Consider the following 18375-nt stretch of genomic DNA (forward strand, 5'->3'; position numbering starts at 1 on the left):
CCCCCATCTCACGGATGAGAACGGACAGGGACGCACAGCCGAGGGGAGGCCAGGGTGGTGCAGCCAGGATTCCACTCCTCCACCTCCCACACAAAGACCCACCTTCCTCTCAGAGTTGCTTAATTTGGACTTGACCTCTTTGGCTTTCTGAATCGCTTTTAGTACTTCCACTGTGTCCAATTCTTTCTCTGTGGTCACTGTGTTGTCCAGGCAGACCTATGGTGTTCAGAAAATGGCCATCAGCACAGGGGCTGGCCAGCATGGTGCGAGCAAGATGGCGGGGTCCTGCCAAGGTGTGGGCCCAGCCCCACAAGGACACACAGGGCTGCGGGGGCCCAGCCTGCCAGGAGGGAGATCTCTGCCACCCGCAGAAGAGACCTGGAGCTCCCTGGAGTGACCCAGCAAGGCCCCGCAACGCCTAGTCTGGCTCAGGGAGTTCCTCTCGGAAAAGAGAAGACAGGCCACAGGGTTCCCTGAGAAGGCCTCTGGGATGGTTGGGAATAGGGGAAAGTGGTGCCTTGAACTAAGCCTCCAATTGTGACGAAACTCGTATCTGCAAAGAGCAAGGGGAGAGCCTTCTGGGCTGGGGAACTGGGAGAGCCAAGGCACGGGAAGCAGGCAGGAAGGCAGGGACCCCACCTGCCAAGTGCAGGAACGAGCTACGGGCCAGCAGGCAGTGGGAACAGCAGGGCGGTCAAACGAGGGAAGGTCCCAAGGGCCGAGGGAGGGGAGCTGATGTCTTGGTGACAGTGTGGGGAAAGGGGCACCTGGGGCGGAAAACACACGGAGGGGTGGGAGGATGATGCAAACAGCCTTCCAGCTGTCTTCCGGCCTGGGGTCTGGCGACAGTGGGAGCGCGGCCTGCTTGAAGCTAGGAGACGGGGAACCTGCAGGGCACCTGTCGGGCGGGCAGGTGACCATCAGCCGGCGGCAGATACTGGGCTGGGTGACACCAGCCAAGGTGGGCAAACACATCTGGTTTATGACGAGATTTTATGGCCAGAAGTCGTCCAGGAAATGAGATACTCAGAATTAAGTAACTTATTCCTGACTCTTGCCTACAATTAACATTGTTGTTTGTTGTTTAGTCACTAAATTCTGTCTGATTCTGCACCGTCAAGGGCTGGAGCCCGCCAGCTCATAATCTGGCCGTGGGAGTGTCCCAGGCAAGAACACCGGAGTGCCCTACCACTTTCTCCCCCAGGAGACCGTCCCGACCCAAGGATGGAACCTGCATCTCCAGTACCGGCAGGCGGGTTCTCTACTGCTGAGCCACCAGAGAAGCCCAGAGTAAACGTTACTTTTTAACAAGGAGAAGACAACCCCTCCACACTCAGGCTGTGCCTGTTGGTTCCCGGAGAGCCCCCCAGGCCTGATGCTCTGACGCAGGTGACATGAGGTCAGCCTCCTGAGGAAGCGTGGCAGCCTGCGGCCCCGAGAGAAGAGGAGCGAGGGAGCCTTTTCCTATGGAGGCAGTGGACTTCCCTGATCCGAAAGGCAGCTCAGGGTCAGGACGGCCTTCTGAAGCAGGCAGGTGTACGTGAGCAGACGTCACCTGCAGCTGAGTCTCCCCAAGCAGCTTACCTCCGAGGCCCGCTCTCCAAACTGAGCCAGCACCTTGGTCCGATAGTCGGGGATGATACTCAGGGGGTTGTTCAGCAGAGCCACGTGCTCCAGACACGGGAGGCTGCCGATGCTTCTGACCTCTTCCATCTGAAAGGCATCGCCCGAGGCCCTTCGCTAACAACTCAGCAATGCGACAACACGAGCGACAGCCAGCAAAAGCCCCTCGTTCTCACCGAAGTGACCAACGTCGAGGCACAGCCTCCCCAGAACCCCGTGCCCCTTCTGGGGCACGGCTCACCTGTTCGATTCTGTTGTCGCTGAGATCCAGGTTGACCAGGGAGTAGAGCTTGTGCAGTCCACTCAGGTTCCTCAGGAGGTTGCCTGCCAGGTTTAGGGTCTTGATGTTCCCCAGTTTGGTGTGAACCCCTTCCAAGGAGGACAGCTTGTTGTAGGACAGGTCCACGTGCACAAGGTTGTACAGGTGCTGTGGCGGCATCAACAACAGGGTCGTGTGGTTAAGGTCAAGGGTCAGACAGTGGGCACTGACATGAAGGGTATAATGGGCCCGCCAACCTAAACGACTAGTTCTGCAGGCTCGCTGTTCCCGCTAACATTTCTTCAGAAGGGAAACTCTTCTTCCCTGCACAGGTTTACAGGGCCAACACAGCCCACAGGGTAGGAGTAGAGGCAGGGTTTGAAAACACGGCTGTCGGTCTTCACAGTTGAGGCATCATCTTTATCCTGTCCAATGTGTATTTATACTTTGGGAGCTAGAGCAACACGGCTCATTGCATTGTTGCGAACCAAAGGGAACGGCAGCAGCTCTGCCTTTACAAACCTCTAGTACACCCAGATACCCTTCAAGTGCCCATGAGAGAAACCCCAAGACACCCAAGGCCACGTCAGCCTCCTGATCTCAGGAGAACGGGACCTTGTAAGAAGCTCACAGACAGTAAAGGCCTCCAAAGACACTAATCACCTGCAGATTGTTCATGACCAGCACTCCATTGTGACTCAGGTCCAGGAACTCAATCTTTGGAATCAGTTTCTTGAGAAAGAAAAGACAAGACCTGACGTTACCCTAGGAGATTGGACCCTTTCCGGCCCCTACACAGGAGGGACAGATGCTTCTGCCTGACCACAGACTCCTAGGTAGGCCATGTGTGCAGGGCCCCTGACGCGACACCTCCCGGGGCCCAGCCAGCAGCACATCCTCAGTAACAGAGGGCCTCCGGTGCTGAGCAGCGACGCACTGTTTTCGCAGAACACTTGGCTTGTAAAAGTGATAAACAGCAAGTGCAGACAGAAGGAGGTATGTCCTTCTTCAACTCTGCACCCCCATCGAGACCCACAAACACTCCTGCCCAAATACCATCTGGACGTCACTCTTACAGGGGAACATCTGGAACCTTTTCTTTTTTTTCTGGCTGCACTGTGAGGCACACTGGATCTTAGTTCCCTGATCAGGGATCAAACCTGTCCCCACTACAGTGGAAACAAAGTCTTAACCACTGAACTACCAGGAACGTCCCTGGAACCTATGGACTAACTTTTCTGCTCCCCTTCTTGGGAATAAATTTCACCACTCACTGTGTCTATGCTATCAAATGCACACACAATTAATACACTTCATTTCGTTCTAAGCCTCCTTTTAAAAAAAAAAGTATTTATTTTTGGCTGTGCCGGGTCTTCGTTGCTCCCCAGGCTTCTCTCTAGTTGCAGTGAGCGGGGGCTGCCCTCCACAGCGGCTGAGCTCGGGCTGCTCATTGTGGTGGCGTCCCCTGTTGTGGAGCACAGGCTCTGGGGCGCGTGGGCTTCAGCAGCTGCCAAGCGTGGGCTCGGGAGCTGTGCCTTGCGGGGCTCTAGAGCACAGGCTCAGTAGCTGTGGTGCACGGGCTTAGCTGCTCCGAGGCATGTAGGGTCTTCCTGGACCAGGGGTTGAACCAGTGGCTCCTGCATTGGCCAGCGGATTCCTTACCACTGAGCCACCAGGGAAGCCCTAAGATTTTAAATAACTTTTAAATAACCCCATTAACTTAAGAATTGCAGGCAAGGCACAGAGCACCAGATACAGTTCTTCGTTAGTCCTTTTGGTAAAAGGTTAAACACCCAACCCCAGGGTCTGGTCAGGCCGTGGAGGGCATACCACAGAGTCATCGATCTCGGAGATGCTGTTGTGACTCAAGTCCAGAGCGGTCAGAGCCTGCCATGTGGGGATGACGGCAGTCACGGGGCCCTCCGTGGCTGCGCCTGCTGGCTCCCACTCATCGAACTCCGAGGCTTCGGGAACGAGGACTTCCTGTGTGAGAACATCTGGTGAGCACCCCCATGGTAGCCCTCATGCAACACTCACTGGGAACACAATCATTGCAAAATTTCAGGAAGGGCTGGAGCATATTTAGTATGTGGAAGTGAACTTGCATTAAAACGGGGCTTTGGTTCATATGCCTCGAAACGATTGTGAAATAACTGAAGAGCTTAGAAACATAACAGCCACTTGGAATATCTTCTGGCCCTGCTGCAAGAGCAAACGCTTTTCCAGCTCACAAGAGCCTCGTTATACAGTGATGCCTTTTCTGGCTTAAATCTTGGAGGCTGAAGGTCAGAATTTGCTGTTTCTAGGCAACCGTGCTTTACAAGCTGGCACTGTGGCCCCCGCGGCTGACAATGGGCCTTTTAACCATTACTTCACAGGGTAGAATCTAGCAGGGCTGAGACAGGGGAGCAGCAGGGAGCACGGGGGCACTGTCTACTGGGAAGGAGGCAGGTCTCCTCGCTTCGGCTTCTGATGCCCTTTGATAAGACTTCTCCTCTCTCAATGGCTCACTCTGGGCTCCCTGAGCAGGAAAGCAGGGAGTACCTCCCAGAGGGGCAAAGCTGCCTGAAACAAGCTGCCTCTTTTCGGCCAGCAGCCTCAAGAGAAAGACTTTTCATCAAACTTAAATCTTCATCAGATACTCTAAGTTCTAAAAGTAACACTATGCTTCTTTCTAGAAGAACTTTAAGATTACTGAGTCTGCTAAGTCACTTCAATCACGTCCGACTCTTGGCAACCCCATGGACTGTAGCCTGCCAGGCTCCTCTGTCCATGGGATTCTTCAGGCATGAATACTGGAGTGGGTTACCATTTCCTTCTTCAGGGGATCTTCTCAGCCCAGGGATCAAACCAGCATCCCTTACATCTCCTGCGTGTTCTTTACCACTAGCGACACCTGGAACTCAAGTCATTACTAAGATGCAAACCATAAAAATGTAAAAAAAGGAAAAAAACCTCTTACATACTTGGTTTGTGAGTTTGTGTCACTCACACATAAACAACAGGGCCCAGCACACACGACCCCGCCTGCCTATTCAAGCTCACTGAGGACAAGACGCAAATGAGTGCTGAGCCAGGGCTTTCCATAGAGGACATTCCCATCCATCCATCTAACAAATGTTCCAACACTCGTGCTGCTGAAAATTTACTAAAAACCAGTGACCTTTTTCTGAGGGGTGGGGATTACCCTGCTCTTAAAATCTCAAGTTTAACAGTGTTGATTTGGGATGACGATGTAGCCTGAGGCATCTCAGGGACTGTCAAGTACTCGGAGGGCCCACAGGAGTGTGCAGCTGCCCAGGGGAAAGTCTAGCTTCTGATTCCTGACAGGTGGCAGATTTTGCATAATTCGCAGTGAGGCCACCACAGTGCAGGGTCCTGTCCCTCAGACGGCACCCAGGTCACGCTTACCTTCATGGAGGTTGCCGAGAAACGGACGCTCATCGTGGCCAAGGTGGGCTTGGATGCAACCAGCCCCCGGATGCGCCTGGCATCACAGTGACTTATCTGGAACAAGAACAGCTGTGTCTCAGAAGGGCATCGTCATCCAACAGAAGTCCCACGAAGTAGATGCTCACCACCCACACACAAAAGGAGCACAACCATCAGTGACCCCAAATCCTTCGAGCCAGGCAGTGACTCAAACCCTGAGTCTCTGCTTTCCTGTTTTTAGTGCTAACTAGACATGTTCTGAAGTAGCCCATGAGACAGAGAGACACAAACTTGTTTCTCTGAACAGTTGCTTGGGGCTTGGTAGCTGGACACAAAGTGAGAGCCAGGGGCTCCAGAGCTGGAGAGCTGGGGCCTCTGGAACATCACCTGCCCGAAGCCGCTGGCCTCGTGGCCTCGCAGGGGGAAGGAGGGGCCAAGCCAAACCACCTGCCTCAAGCCACCTGTCCGAGCGCCACACTACACACCCGCAGGCCCCGCCTGGCAGAGCCGCAGCCTGCCCAGCCAGGCGCTCCTCTCACTACCCAGCCCCACTTGCCTGTGCTGGTCGAGGACCAGATGCCCACTGAAGGGAGGGTCCTCAAGGGACCTCCCGAGACAGGCCCGGCACGTTGCAGAGTCAGACTCTGCTGAGCTCAGACACTAGACCCCCCCCTTTTAACTGTGTGATCCTGGCCAAACTTCCTTACCCCACTAAGCCTCAGTTTCCTCAACTGTAAAATGGGAATGTAAGTGCCCACTGTACGTGGCTGTTGAGAAGATTTCATCGAGGAGTGAATATGAGACGTGGGGAACAGGGCTGCACACAAAAGCCATGCTCGAGAACTTGCTGTTAAAGCGTCTTCCACTGTTCTCTACTGAGTCCCCTTCTTGTTAAAAAAAAAAACAAGAAAAAAAAAAAGGTAACAAAATTGGCACTGCGAACCCAGGAGTTCCACAGTAAGTAATGCAAAGCATTTCCTGTTAGGTACAGGCACGGCAGAGAGCAGAGAATCCTGCAACCCCTCTGCTGGTCTGCCCTGGGAGATGCAGACATGGAACTGGCTGTGTGACCCACAGGATGACTTCCTAGCACTTCAGTTCGAGCAATGAAGAAGCCCAGGAGAAGCTGGGCACCAGTGCGCCAACCTGTCCAAATGCTGCGGGGTGGGGATGTGCAGACCGGCCAGGGGCAGTAAAAGCTCCTCTCTCTCTGCCTCCACAGCGCCTGACTCCCCTAAATGGAATCTGCCACACACTGGCAGACTCAAAAGCACCAGTGCCTTATGATTAAATCCAGACACTCAACCTCAGGAACACTCCCTAGGCACAGACAGAATGGTCAGAAATCAGTCCATCCTGCGAGGGCACAGTCCCGCCTGCACTCCAGGGGCCCCGGGCCTTACCTCCACCTGATGAAGAGACTTGAATATGGACAGATCAAAAGGCAGGAGCTGCTCCTGAATGTTGCTGGTCCCAAAAGGTCCTTCTGTGCCAGAAACCTACAGCCAAATAAATGGTGTGAATTAGGGATGCTGCGGCAACCAGCACTTCCCATCCGTGTTCACCGAGCAGTGCTGCAGCAACTGCCAAACCCTGCTCCAAGCTTTGCCAGGCTGCGGGGGGCAGTCTGGGCAAGGATTCCCACTCAGCACTTCCATGATCCACAAAGAAGGCTAAAGCCAAGGTTCAAAGTAGGGGGCCACTGGACCATGACTGCCCCCTGGTGCTCAGAGGCGGAAGCACAGTGCCCAGATCACCAACCGTCTCCTTTTCCTTAGGGCCTGCAATGTATACACACACACACACGAACACACCCCACACACCCAGGTCACGAGCTGTGCCCACGACTGAGCAGTTCCCCATGACCAGGCTCCCACAGCTTTACCTTAAGGTACTTAAGGCGACAGGTGAAGTCCAGGATGTGCCCCAGGTCAGTCTTGGCATCCCCGCTGGCGCATGTGGGCTTTCCCTGCTGCAGCTGCTCGGTGACTGCGTAGAGCTGCAGGGGTCCAATGGCGAAGACCTCCCCAGCCCCCAGGAGCTGTTCTCCTGCAACAGCCGCAGCCCAAGACGTGAGCACTGGGCCCCAGCCCCGCCGTGCAGCCAGGGTACCTGCCCACGTGGCCAACAGTGAACAAGCACTTGGCTGGCACCCACCATGCACACCGAATCAGGACGAAGGAAGGACCCTCCTGAGCACGCGGAAGCGGTCTCCCTCCTGGGCTGACAGCTCAGGGTTAACCCAGGACACGTGATTACAAAGGAGGGAAGGGCCACAGGAATTTGCTCTGGGGAGACTCTCCGAGGTGAGACTGAGTTACAATCTGAGGCCCTGGCCAGGAGAAAGCCAGGACAGGCAGCACTAAGGGCAATGGCCCGCTGTAACCTCTAAGACGCAGATGTCTCAAGGTTAGGTGAGACCTAAGGTGCCAGCACCGTGCAGGGCCCGAGAGCAGGAGGGGCTTCTGAGCCAGACACTGGTGTTGGGTCCTCCTTTCGCGCTTTCCACCCATGCACCCTCAGACAGCCAACTGGGCCGCTCATCCTCAATGTCCTTGTCCAGCCCTCTCTCAGGGGAGCAGTAAGACACCCTGTTCTCAGCAGGGTCATGACCCTGAGGCAGCTTCGGTGCCATCTGAACCCTTTTAGGTAAGAACAAACCCAGTGCTAGAGGGCAGCGTGCCACCCACCTTCCAGAACTCCATCAGAAGGCCCTGGAATACAACCTGAGCCTGAGAACAGAGCCCCCACAGACAGGGGCCCAGGGATCCTGAGGTGAAGCTCCTCAGACCTGCAGAGCAGACAGCTGCACAGGCCTGCCTGTGGACCAGGTCCAGGGATCTGGGGAACCCTGGCAAAGTGGGTCCTGGCTGATGGAGTGCTGGGCCCTTGGCCGCCTAACAGGGCTAGCCAAGTTGCATCCAGTATTTCAAGGACCCCTGGCTATATACCTTTTTCAAAGAGTTCCTCAGCCAGTGCTGCAGTGATGCCGTTAATCTCCTGAAGAGAAAACAAAACCCAGTCAGGACACTCCCCTGCTCCCCACCACTGGGGCCTGCACCTTTCTTGCCATCTACTCCCTCCACTGCTGCAAAGCCAGCTCTCCAGAAGTAAAACAAAATGGAGAGAGTAAATCTAAAGTGAATCAAGCAGCCCAGAAAGGAAAAGACTATTTCCAGTTGCGCAGGTACCAGCTCCAAGGCCACTCGGCATGGGCTGGGAACTCCAGGCCCACGAGACCGCAAAGCCTGGCCTCGTCAGGCGCTGGCTGGGAAGTCAACAGCTCCCAAAACTGGCCTTGGGAGATTACTAAGAGGCATGGCAGACAGACAGCCCTGCTTCCTCTGGAGAAGAGGTTCCCATTCCCCTGGTGGGGGAAAAACGGGCCTCACAGAGCCCGCCCTGCCTGGGAGTGACCATTTTTACTGACATTCATGTCCCACAGGTATCTGAGGAAAGAGTAAGCACCGGCTCTCTTCCTGCGCTGTCCCTCCAAGGCTGTTGAGCGCACCGCTCAGCCCAGGGTCATGAGAAAGAGGCAGGAAAGGATTCCCTTTCAGGGCGATGGGGTAAAGGCAGCACACAAGGGTGACCTTCAGTCACATTACAGCCAGTGTGCTGGGTCTTAATTCACACCAGGCAATGGCCTCAGCGCTCCCCACCAAGAGGCTCACTCAATCCTCCCGGTCCCTTAGGCCAGGAGGCTCTTATGTTGAATCCTATTTCACAGGTAAGCAAACTAAGGTGGGACATGCTGCGATCCTCTCGCAAAGCCACGCTTTCAAATGCTTAGCTGTGAAGCCTCTCTCAGTACACAGCTGACTGCCTCAGCATTTCAGTGGTGTAACCCTGGGGTTGCTAGAGCCCCAGGGCTTGCAACCCCACATCCTGCGGGTAAGAACCGTACCTAATTGACAGATGGCAGCCAACAGGACTTTTGTAAACAGGTCCAGATGAGAACTGCACAATCACCTTCATAGCTCACAGGAACACCTCTGCCACCAGGACACGCAATCAGTGCGTTTACAGAACTTGAAAGGCTCCAGGCTGCAGCAGCAGAGCGTCCTTCTCCTGTTTTCCTACTGTCTCTCTCGCTTCCCTTTCACACATACAGGACACCCTAATGCTTGCTTGTATGCCGCAAATATCTAAGTGTCTTTTCCTCGTCTGCGTATGCCCTTTATGTGTGTTCACACCAGTTCTCCTGACAGAGGGAGGTCTGTCAAGTTTACATGTTTTTAACCTGTGATTCTTTTCCTTTGTGACTTCTGGGACCTCTTTCCCAATCCTAAGATTATAAAGACACTCCCCTAATTTCTCCTTTTAGTACTCTAAGGTATCTGTTTTTTAAAAATGTGCTTATTTCATCTGCTTGAAATTCAGCTTGTATGAGACGAATTCCTCCTTATTGTCATAAATGAACAAAAAGCCAAAGGGAGAAAAATGAGCGAACACACCTCCACTGTTAGGGGGCTCAGAGTCTAGCAAAACACAGGGTCATATGTAAAAGGGCCACCAGAAGGAAATAGCAGGCTCTGAGCCAGAGAGGCTCCAGTGAGTGAGAGGACAGGCCATCAGTTCACTCGGAAGCCCAACGTCAGTCTCCCGCAACAGTTCAATTAATTGCTGGGCAGTTACTTCCTCGGCTGCTATGAAGAACTGAAGATCAGGAAGACCGTGGAATTACCTAGAAGCTCATTTCTCTACCCACATTCTGAGAACCAAGCCCCTTCTCCAGATCGGCACTTCCCCATCTGGTGTGCAGTCAGAATCGCCCATCGCCTGGACAGCCTTGAAAGACACAGACTCCCGAGAGGCTTCCGATCCGCACCCACCTCCAGTCCCCAAGAGCAGCTCCCCAGCCTCTCCATTTCCAGCAGGGACACTAGGTCTCACATGGGAAAAGGGGCCCCAGCCCACGCTTAGTACCAGCAACCCTTATCCTCAAAGTTACATTTCTTTGGGCAGCTGGCGTCAACACCAGCCCAGCTGAGGAGATAGGGCTGGAATTTCCGGAAGACCCAGGAAGTTGGGAGATAGTGAGGGCCAAGGACTCACGCTAAACAAAGAGCATGTTTCCACTTCTGAGCAATCTGAAAAGTAGACAATTTCTTCTGCCCCTCCCTTTGGGCTACAGGAAGCACTCCCTGCAGCTATACTAGGCAACACTATCTACTTAGTTGCCTTGGCTGATCTTCACCTTGAGAGACTCTTAATTAAAGGGGAAACAAAGAAAGGCCTCAGTCCCCAAATCCACAGTATAAGTCTTCTCAGAGAAGCATTCTGTCTGCCTCCTCAGAGTACTCTGGTTCAACTGTGGCCTTGTGGCCACGTGTAAGCAGGGTTGGACCTCCCTCCTGCTAGGAGGAAACGGGGGCATCAGTGGGTCCCAGCTAAAGCTCCTGCAGATTCTACCCAGAGGTTCCTCTGCGAACGGGTACTCCCCCACGCACACACACTCCACCCAATCCTGCTGAAAGGACTTGAAATACTTCAGGGTCCCACAGATGTCTGAACTGAAATACCCTAAAAAAAAAAAAATGGCAGGGAGCTTCTCTGGTGGCTCAGCGGGAAGGAATCCACCTGCCAGGGCAGGAGACGTGGGTCTGATTCCTGGTCCAGGATGATACCACATGCCAAGGAGAAACTAAGCCCAGGCACCACAACTATTAAGCCTGTGCTCAAGAGCCCAGGAACCGCCGGTGCAGAAGCCCGTGCGCCCCAGACCCCACGCTTTGCAGTGGGAGCGGCCACCGCAGTGAGAGGCCTACGCACCACAATGAAGAGCAGCCCCCACTCGCCAGGAGTAAAGAAAGTCTGCCTGCAGCAACGAAAATCCAGCACAGCCAAAAATAAATAAATTAAAATTGTAAAAGACATTCTTTATAGTTCCAAAATTTTTTCAATTAAAAAAAAATAGGTGTTTAAAAACTAAAATACCCACTTCCAAACATGTTACATTCCAACCAATCAGCCACCTACCAGGGTCTCGTGCTGGTCTGCACCCTTGAGCAGCACCCTTGTAGGGCAAGTTGCTCAGCTGTGTCCAAGTTGCTCAGCTGTGTCTAACTCTTTGCGACTCCATGGACTATACAGTTCATGGAATTCTCCAGGCCAGAATACTGGAGTGGGTACCCTGTCCCTTCTCCGGGGGATCTTCCCAACCCATGGATCGAACCCAGATCTCCCGTGTAGCAGGCGGATTCTTTACCAGCTGAGCCACAGGGGAAGCCCAAGAATACTGGAGTGGGGAGCCTATGCCTTCTCCAGCGGATCTTCTCAACCCAAGAATCGAACTGGGGTCTCTCGCATTGCAGGCAGATTCTTTACCAAGTGAGCTATGCACACAAATGCACCACAGACTGTTAGGCTGTGGTTCGGACACCACTGCTCCGACAGCATGTTAGCACATGCAGGTCTGTGAACCCCCTGCAGCACAGACCCTACTCAGTGAATAACCCCAGGCCAGTCCAACGCTCCTGCCTGGCACAGGCTGGAGCACAGCGTGTGTGCTACTGGAGCATTAACAAGGGGCTGAGTTACACGTCACTGTGTGGTTTACATACACACACAGGGGTCGGAGTCCATGATAACGTATTTCATGCCTGCATGAGGCACACCAGCAGAAGTCAGGAACACTGTGTGAGTAAAAACTCCCCACTGAGAGATTCAAGCGTCAACTGTGGCTGCAGAGAGCTCCAAGACTGTAAGCAACCCACAAGGATATCAGTTATCACGTACAGCCTGTATTCTGCAACTAAAACAAACGACCAAAAGCTACCTTTAGGATGGCAACGGTTCTGTCCTACTCTGATTTCAAATTTCAAAAAGTGTCTTTGTTCTACCCAACTGGTTTCAAGATAACAAAATGATATAAATGCCACCTCTGACAAGGAGTGAATGCATTTCCTAACCAGAATAGCTGGCACTGGCTGGGACCTGGAGAGCCCCTGCCGTTAGCCCAGACTCTTCCGGGCGCTTCACCTTCACTGCAGCGGCTCCTGCAATTCACAAGGGCCTGGGATCATCCCCCCTCCAACTCACAAGAGGAACTGAGACACACAGAGGCTCCATGGCTGCCTCTGAATAAACTGTCACAAAGCAGCAGGGCTGGGAGACAAACGGCTCTGCCTGCCTGTCAGAAAGCCTGCCCCAAGGTGGTGGCCCCAACCTCACACCATATACAAAAATCCACTCAAAATGGTTAAAGTCCTAAATACAAGAACTAAAACTATAAAACTCTTAGAAGAAAAACATAGTTGCAAATCTTTACTATCTTGGATTTGGTTTCTTAGACATGATACCAAAAACGTAAGTGACTGGAGGGAAAAATGGGTAAACTTCATCAAAACCGAAAACTCGTGTTTCAAAGAATACAATCAGGAAAACTAAGACAATTCACACAATGAGAGAAAATATTTGCACATCGTATTTCTAGTAAGGGTTTAAATATCCAGAGTATACAAAGAACTCCTACAACTCAACAACAACCTAATTTTTTGAAATGCAAAAGATTTCAATAACTTTATCTAAAGAAGATATACAAATAACCAACAAGCACATGTAAAAAAGCTCAACATTATTCGTCATTAGCCAAATGCAAATTGAAACCACAAGGTACCATGTTACAGCCATGAGGATCGCTACAGTGAACAGCAGCAAGTGTGGGCGAAGACGTGGGAGCCTAAGAGCCTGCACACTGCTGGCAGGAATGCGCTGGGCTGGCCGACTTTCTGGCCAGCTCAATAAAATGGTGCAGCCACTACCAAAGAAAATTTGCCTGTTCCTCATAAACAGTTATCATACACTCCAGCAAGTCTACTCCTAGTATATCCCCAACAAAGGATGTTGTTATCCTTTAGTCACTTAGTTGTGTCTGACTCTTTTTGTGATCCCATGGACTGTAGCCTGCCAGGCTCCTCTGTCCATGCGATTACCCAGGCAACAGTACTGGAGTGGGCTGCCGTTCCCTTCTCCAGGGCATCTTCCTGACCCAGAGATGGAACCTGCATCGCCCACAGTGGTAGGTGGATTCTTCACTACTGGGCCACCTGGGAAGCCCCAGCAGAAAGTATGTGAAGTGAAAGTGGCTCAATCGTGCCCAACTCTCCGAGACCCCATGGGCTACAGTCCATGGAATTCTCCAGGCCAGAATACTGGAGGGGGTAGCCTTTCCCTTCTCCAGGGGATCTTCCCATCCGAAGGATTGAACCCGGGTCTCCCGTACTGCAGGCGGATTCTTTACCCGCTGAGCCACAAGTATGGGTCTACACAAAAACATATGAATGTTCTCAGCAGTCTTATTTAATAAAAGCCAAAAACTGGAAGCAAGCTAAATTTATCAGTCCATTAACTCATAAACGGACAATATATGGTATCTTGAAACAATGTAATAGTACTTGACCACAAAAGAACTGAAGTGCTTATTTTCATTTACAATATGAATGGACCTTGAAAACACTATGCTCAGTGAAAGCAGTCAGTCACAAAAGGTCAGATATTGCACGATTCCACGTATATGAAATGTTCAGAACATGCACACCCATCTATTACGAAAGCGTATTAGTGACTGCTGATGGCTACAGTTCCTTCCTGTGTGATGAACGTTCTGGAATTAAGACAGTAGTGACAGACGCACAATTCTGTTAATATTCTAAAAACCAGGGACTTGTACGCTTTGTAAGAGTGAGTTTTGTATGTGAATCAAAAAAAAAAAATCCACATGCCAGCCAAATATGGTTCCCTGGGTCCACCCTGTCCAATGTCAGCCCCACAAGAGGTGGACTACACTGGGAGTAAATTCAGAGAGGACACTGATGGCGGGGAAGGTTACCAGAAACCTTCCCTAAGGGCTCCCAGTCTGTAAAAAAGCTGACAAATCTTTTGGGCCCTGTCTGTCCAAATTCATTTGAAGATCTAATATGGTGATTCTCGGTCAGGTGCAATTTGCCCCTCAGGCAGTATCTGGCAATGTGTGCAGATACTCTTGGTAGTTATAGCGTGGCGGGTTGGGGGGTAGACTGGGGAGGGCGGGGCGCTACTGGCATCTAGTGGGCAGAGATCAGAGATGCTGCTCAGCACTGCACAGGGCAGCCGCCACACCAATCACCTGGTCCAACACGTCAACAGTGCCACAGCTAAGCAACAGTGATTTAGCTTAACAACAGATCAACCACTTTTTTAGAACTCTGGATTTATATAACCAAGAGGTCTTTTTGATAATAATTACTTCAAATATGTTCAAACTGCTCCAAGCAGTAGAACATGCCTCAAACCAGAACCGCCACAGATGGAGGGCCTCAGGCAAATCTATCTCAGAACAGCAGCCCAGTACTTCTCTGGTGGCTCACTGAACTTGAATCTGCCTGCCAGCACAGCGCACGTGGGTTCGATTCCTGGCCTGGGACGATTCCACAAGGGGTAAAGCAACTAAGCCCGACCTCTGGGTCAGGAAGATGCCCTGTAGAAGGGAGTGGCAGCCCACAGCCTACTGAGCCTGTGCTCTGGAGCCTGAGAGCCGCAGCTCCGGAGCCTGCATGTTGCCACTACTGAGGCCTGTGCTCCGCAACGAGAGAAGCCGCCGCAGTGAGAAGGCTGTGCGCCACAGCAAAGAGCAGCCCCCGCCCGCCACAGCTAGAGAGAAGCCGGCACGCAGCAACGAAGACCCAGTGCAACCAACGTAATAACGATTCACACACAAATTATTTAGAAAACAAAAAGCAGTCCAGGCCTTTCCATACTCAGAGGCAGCCAGGAGACTGCCTCAAAGGCCCAGGTCTTAAGCAATGAATTATACTTTAACCTTAAATAGCTAATCAAAGCTTTCTTAAAGGACAGTGTTTCTTAAAACACTAACCAGTTGTGAAAAACTCACATAAGAAATGGACTTTTGTTTTTCACATAAGGAAAGAAAATGAAAAAAAGAAGTCTACAACAGGAAAACTACTGCTAACCACATACATTACTGGTACATGCCAAACACAGTCCAAAGATAGATACACATATATAGCTCCCATCTATAAATGCCAGTCTTTTTTCCCACAGGGCTCCTCCAAGCTGAGTGGCCCACTGCTAGTGCCATCACCAAATTTCCAGGTTCTTCTAACACTTCAAGAAAGGTTCAGCTGTCTCACTCTGAAAGTATCTCAAGACAGTTATTTTTTAAAGAAGTTTGGGCTTTTAAGACCACAACCCACAGGTCCCTCCCTAAAAGGCAAGCCTGAAAAGGGAGTGGGTTATTTTGGTTTTTTTTCCTCTATCTTCATCACACAAAAGGAAAATAATTAAATGTAAATTATCCAAAAGTCTACTACCTCAGAACAACTCCTCATAATATTTTGATGTATAACCTTCTAGAATTTTCCCAAATATATTCATACAAACTTCTTTTTTAAATAAAAATGGGACCATACCCTAATATCATTTTCTGCCCCGCTCTTTTCATCTAGTAATGTATTTCTTCTCCTACATCATTTTTCTAGCAGTATAATATCCAATTCCATGCTAGCACCCTTTTTTTTTAAGTCGCCTCCTATGGGGCTTTTGACTGTTCAGCATCTTATTATCATCCTGGAATGACTACCTTTACACCTATATCCTTTTCTCAGTCACCCAGTCTTTTCCCTTAGAATAAATTCTCAGAAATGAAATTACTGGGTTGTTTAACGTTTTGGTTTCACGTTGCACCAAACTTCCCTCCTTCAAGGGTGACAACTCATACTGTCACCAGCAGCCCATGACCGTTGTTCCTCCATCCAGAAGGGAGTGCAGAGCTGTCCTGAGACATACACTCCCATTGGAGGAAGCCACCTACCCTCACTCAGCACCTTGGACTCTGACGACGCCCTAAGATGGCAATATTCTGCCAACACAGATGGATCCCTTAATTAGTTTTGAGCTGGGAACCAACAACTCAACAACAGTCGATGCCAGGTGTCAGCTTTTCTAATCTAACCCCATCCATTTGGATGGAAACTTGCTCAAACACCCACAGGCCATTTTTGCTAAACAAAACAACTTGTGGTGGAGGAAAACCTCTCTGTGGCCAGAGCCGGTCAGCCTAATTTAAGGCAAATCCCTTTACGAACACGCTCTGAGCCCCAACCCGCCAGGATGCTCCTCCATCTACTAACCGCAGGCTCCAGCTCCAGCCGACCTCTCAAAGCTGAGGTCTACAGGGTTTGCTACCTGGAGCTCTGGCGGCTACAGGCTGGTAGGCGAAGGAGAAAACCCAAGAGGAACTTACGTAAAAGTGGAAATGCAAGAAGTGGGCCAGCACTCTGGGGGCCACATCAGGGAAGGTGGCCAGGAGTGTCTGGAGATAAATTTCTAGATCCTTCTCCCTCTTTTCCACCAAGCTCCTGGAGTTTTTCCCAATTATCTTTTTGGGCGGAAGCAGATTTCTATCAATCTTCTTCTCCGCAACAAGCTGTAAGAAAACATAAGCATGTCAACCATAGACCAAGAGGTTCTGTAACGGTGCAAGGCCAAGGTAAGCAGCTGAGGGCAGGTGCTCGCTATGAAGCCCATCGTGGCAGGAGCACCACGGTTAGTGATCAAACTAGTGCACCTGGGCTTGGCCTCAAGTTTAATTAGCACTAGAAACACCAATACAATTCTAGACAGTGAGCTCCACCAAGAGACTCTGGAGACATTGAGGAAAGTAATACCTCAAAGCCCCTGAAGTCACCATCTTCTCCAAACCACAACAAAATTCTCATGCTACAAATGACCCAGAGAAAGGCAGCTCTCTCCAAACGCAAAGAAAGAATTATAGCCAGATACTAAAGCACAGGTTCTGGAATAGGTATACTCAGGCGGAACAAATTGAAACCTGCTCCCTCCCCTGGAAACTATCCCAGCATCTCATATCCTAGCTACAACTGTCAATCTTAAAACTGAAGTTCAAATACACTCCTTGCACACTGTCTTATGCAAGGTTTGAACTTTCAGGATCCAACGGGTTTGGTTTTGGGTTTTTTTTTGCTGTTTACATGAATAAACCACTGTTGCCCTAAAACCAACCCACGACACAATAGGAACTTGGCCTAAAAACCCCCAATTTTCAATTACCTTTTCATGTAGGTCGTGGAAATCACTGTACCGGTGCTTGACTGTCCACTCATGGCTCCCATCAGTGATCTGGATGATGTAAACCTAAGAGGGAAAACAGCCCTTGCCTAGCCAGCAGTAAGGAAAGCCCCACCCCACCCTCAGCAATAGCTGCAGGACACCCAAACCCCCCAGGCCAAAGTTAAGTTGCTCCTGCCCACTAGCCTCTGTACCTGACCCTTGCTGAGAAGCAGGGGCCCCCTTTTAGCCTCCTCCATGGCCCTAGCACTGGATCTGGCAGGCATATGGGATAAGTCTGACCCCTATCCAACAGTGAGAAAACAAAAAAGGCAGCTATCATATTAAGTAATCTCTTCAGTTTTTAAACTCCAGCCTCCATGTAATTCAAAGTCCAATCCAACCTGAGCTGCAAGAAAGGCCTTTCCTTCTGAGGCAAAACAGGGTCAGGTTTGGCAGGACCAGCTTTTCTGCTTTAGTTCTTTCTCAGGAGCCCTGACTATACCTTAGAAGCAAGTCCTTCTCCAACACTTTCAGCTGGTTCAGGAGCTGAAAACAGCCAGGAGTCACGGCACTTAGACGCTCAGAGGAGGGCAGTGATAGATAATTAAGCCCTAACAGAAGGGAACGGGCCAGGAAGACCTGTGTTCAAAATCTGGTTCTGCCATTCCTGGCTATAGTTTATGTATGTATGTCAACTTATGTAAGTGACTGGGAGCCTTAAGTTGTCTGAGCCTCAGTTCCCATCTTAAAATCTAGTAGGATTAAGAATCAAGGGTAATGCATGCAAAATGCTTTGTAAAGGGCCTGACATGTAGTAAGTGATCAATCAAAGGTAGGTGTTGATAATTATTCAACTCAGCATACCCAGACAAAGGGACACAAAATCACCACCTTCCCAACACCCATTCAGAGGAAGGCCTCAGCCCTGTGGTCAAGGAGAGCTTTTTTGGAGCTGACCCTCCAGGTGGATACAGTGCATGCATGATGGC

General features: G+C 51.0%; 1 protein-coding gene across 3 annotated transcripts in view; it reads right to left on the reverse strand.

The window, feature by feature from the left end:
* NISCH (nischarin) overlaps positions 1-18375 on the reverse strand; it is a 57943-nt gene that overhangs the window by 38106 nt on the left and 1462 nt on the right. For 2 of the 3 annotated variants that reach the window (XM_069562127.1, XM_069562130.1), the window contains exons 2-12: positions 17387-17470; positions 16560-16742; positions 8266-8314; positions 7200-7363; positions 6718-6813; positions 5294-5389; positions 3713-3865; positions 2546-2614; positions 1865-2050; positions 1585-1713; positions 103-216 (exon numbers count right to left, since the gene is read on the reverse strand). In XM_069562127.1, the coding sequence (XP_069418228.1) occupies positions 103-216; positions 1585-1713; positions 1865-2050; positions 2546-2614; positions 3713-3865; positions 5294-5389; positions 6718-6813; positions 7200-7363; positions 8266-8314; positions 16560-16742; positions 17387-17470 (1323 nt within the window). The remainder of the gene's footprint in view (positions 1-102; positions 217-1584; positions 1714-1864; positions 2051-2545; positions 2615-3712; positions 3866-5293; positions 5390-6717; positions 6814-7199; positions 7364-8265; positions 8315-16559; positions 16743-17386; positions 17471-18375) is intronic. The other variant, XM_069562129.1, reaches the window with a different exon arrangement.

The sequence above is a fragment of the Ovis canadensis genome, chromosome 19 (genome assembly GCF_042477335.2).
Source record: "Ovis canadensis isolate MfBH-ARS-UI-01 breed Bighorn chromosome 19, ARS-UI_OviCan_v2, whole genome shotgun sequence".
NCBI lineage: Eukaryota > Metazoa > Chordata > Mammalia > Artiodactyla > Bovidae > Ovis > Ovis canadensis.